We start from the raw sequence: 2193 nt of genomic DNA, 5'->3' as shown, positions 1-2193 counted from the left end.
TTTGCTGCCTGGATGCGGAGCGAGAGGCTGAGAGAGTCAGAGACACTATCCGCTTCCCTCTGTTGCGCAGACCCTGCCGGAGCTGCTGCCACTATGGATAATCGGGAGGATCTGGTGTACCAGGTGAAGCTGGCCGAGCAGGCTGAGCGATATGACGAAATGGTGGAGTCAATGAAGAAGGTAGCAGGGATGGATGTGGAGCTGACAGTTGAAGAAAGAAACCTCCTATCTGTTGCATATAAGAATGTGATTGGAGCCAGAAGAGCCTCCTGGAGAATAATCAGCAGCATTGAACAGAAAGAAGAAAACAAGGGAGGAGAAGACAAGCTAAAAATGATTCTGGAGTATCGGCAAATGGTTGAGACTGAGCTAAAGTTAATCTGTTGTGACATTCTGGATGTACTGGACAAACACCTCATTCCAGCGACTAACACTGGCGAGTCCAAGGTTTTATATTATAAAATGAAAGGGGACTACCACAGGTATCTGGCAGAGTTTGCCACAGGGAATGACAGGAAGGAGGCTGCGGAGAACAGCCTCATGGCTTATAAAGCTGCCAGTGATATCGCAATACAGAACTTCCGCCAACGGATCCTATTCGCTTAGGTCTTGCTCTCAATTTTTCCGTATTCTACTACAAAATTCTTAATTCCCCTGACCGTGCCTGCAGGTTGGCGAAAGCAGCTTTTGATGATGCAATTGCAGAACTGGATACGCTGAGTGAAGAAAGCTATAAGGACTCTACACTTATCATGCAGTTGTTATGTGATAATCTGACACTATGGACTTCAGACATGCAGGGCGACGGTGAAGAGCAGAATAAAGAAGCGCTGCAGGACGTGGAAGACGAAAATCAGTGAGACATAAAAGCCAACAAGAGAAACCATCTCTGACCACCCTACTCCTCCCCTCCCCACCCCTTGGAAACTCCCCACTGTCACTGAGAACCACCAAATCTGACTTTACATTTGGTCTCTGAATTTAGGTTCCTGCCCTGTTGGGTTTTTTCTTTTTTTTTTTTTTTTAAATAGTTTTCAAAAGTTTTTAAAGGCAAGAGCGAATTTCTGTGGATTTTGCTGGTCCCAGCTTTTAGGTTCTTTAAGACACTAACAGGACTGCATAGAGGCTTTTTCAGCATGACCGTACTGTCTCCGTGCCAGATGTGGCAAGATCACCATTAGAAATGGAAATTACATGTGAAAGCCATTAGACTTGTAGCTGGTGTAAGCATCTAAGAGAGGTTAATCACACTGTCGAGGCAGAGGTGGGATCACTTTTTATTTTTCTAATTGTTTAAACCGTATTTTATACCAGTGTTTGAAAGTAATTGGGTGTTAGCTTGAGATGGTTCAGGTTGTTTGGGGAGGGAGTTTGTGGTAATGGTTTTACTGTAAAAAGTGTTTGAAGCTCTGCTGAAATGTTGCTGAAAAGCATGGTGCTGGTAACAGTTCAACAATCCGTGGCTGCTCATTCTTGCCTACTTGACTCTCCCACTGAAGCAGGTTAGCGTTGGAGGTGGTGTGGAAAAGCCTGCATGCCTGTTCAATTCTTTGTTTCTCCTCCTTCCCCCTCCCCTCCCTCGTTCCCTCACCCCTCCCCTCCTTCGCTCGCTCAGCCTCTTTTGTTCAGTATGTGTAACTTGAAGCTAATTTGTACTACTGGATATCTGACTGGAGCCACAGATACAGAATCTGTATTGTTCTTACTGAAACACAGCATGGATTAACATTAAACTTAAATAAAACAAACCTAAATTAAAAAAAAAAAAAAAAGATGGCAGGATGGGTGAGAGGTATTCACATTATCATAAGAACAGTTAAGATGGCAGGGTTGGATGAGGGGCTTGTCCGGGGAAGCTCCGCTGGGTGATTAGGGACAATGGGGAATGCAGGCAGCGGGTGGGAGATGATCAGCCGAGGCAAGCAGGACTTCAGACTTTCAGGCTCCAGGCTTGCATATGAAGACCTGACAGTACCAAGGTCTTTGAAAACGGGAAAATTGAGACTAATTAATTCAGCAAATACCTGTTCAGCACTTTGTCTGCATCTGACATGAATATGGGACTTGCACACTTATGACAGATACCAATAAATGGGGTGAGGGCAGGATTCCATTAGCCTCCTGGGTCCAACGTGACACTCAAAAATAAGATCACCAAATGACAACCTCATGACACTCAAAATAAGATCACCA

The 2193-nt window shown here is 44.8% G+C and overlaps 1 protein-coding gene across 1 annotated transcript; it reads left to right on the top strand.

Moving 5' to 3' along the window:
- On the top strand, positions 1 to 1761 carry LOC108312755 (14-3-3 protein epsilon-like). Its single transcript, XM_037742870.1, is given in 2 exon segments — positions 1 to 568; positions 571 to 1761. Coding segments are annotated over 2 exon segments (846 nt in total). The 5' UTR covers positions 1 to 12; the 3' UTR covers positions 861 to 1761.
- The last annotated feature ends 432 nt before the right edge of the window (positions 1762 to 2193 follow it).

The sequence above is a fragment of the Cebus imitator genome, unplaced genomic scaffold (assembly GCF_001604975.1).
Source record: "Cebus imitator isolate Cc_AM_T3 unplaced genomic scaffold, Cebus_imitator-1.0 Scaffold129, whole genome shotgun sequence".
Lineage (NCBI taxonomy): Eukaryota > Metazoa > Chordata > Mammalia > Primates > Cebidae > Cebus > Cebus imitator.
The sequence above is the reverse complement of the archived record's forward strand: the minus strand, read 5'-3'. Positions and strand labels throughout refer to the sequence as shown.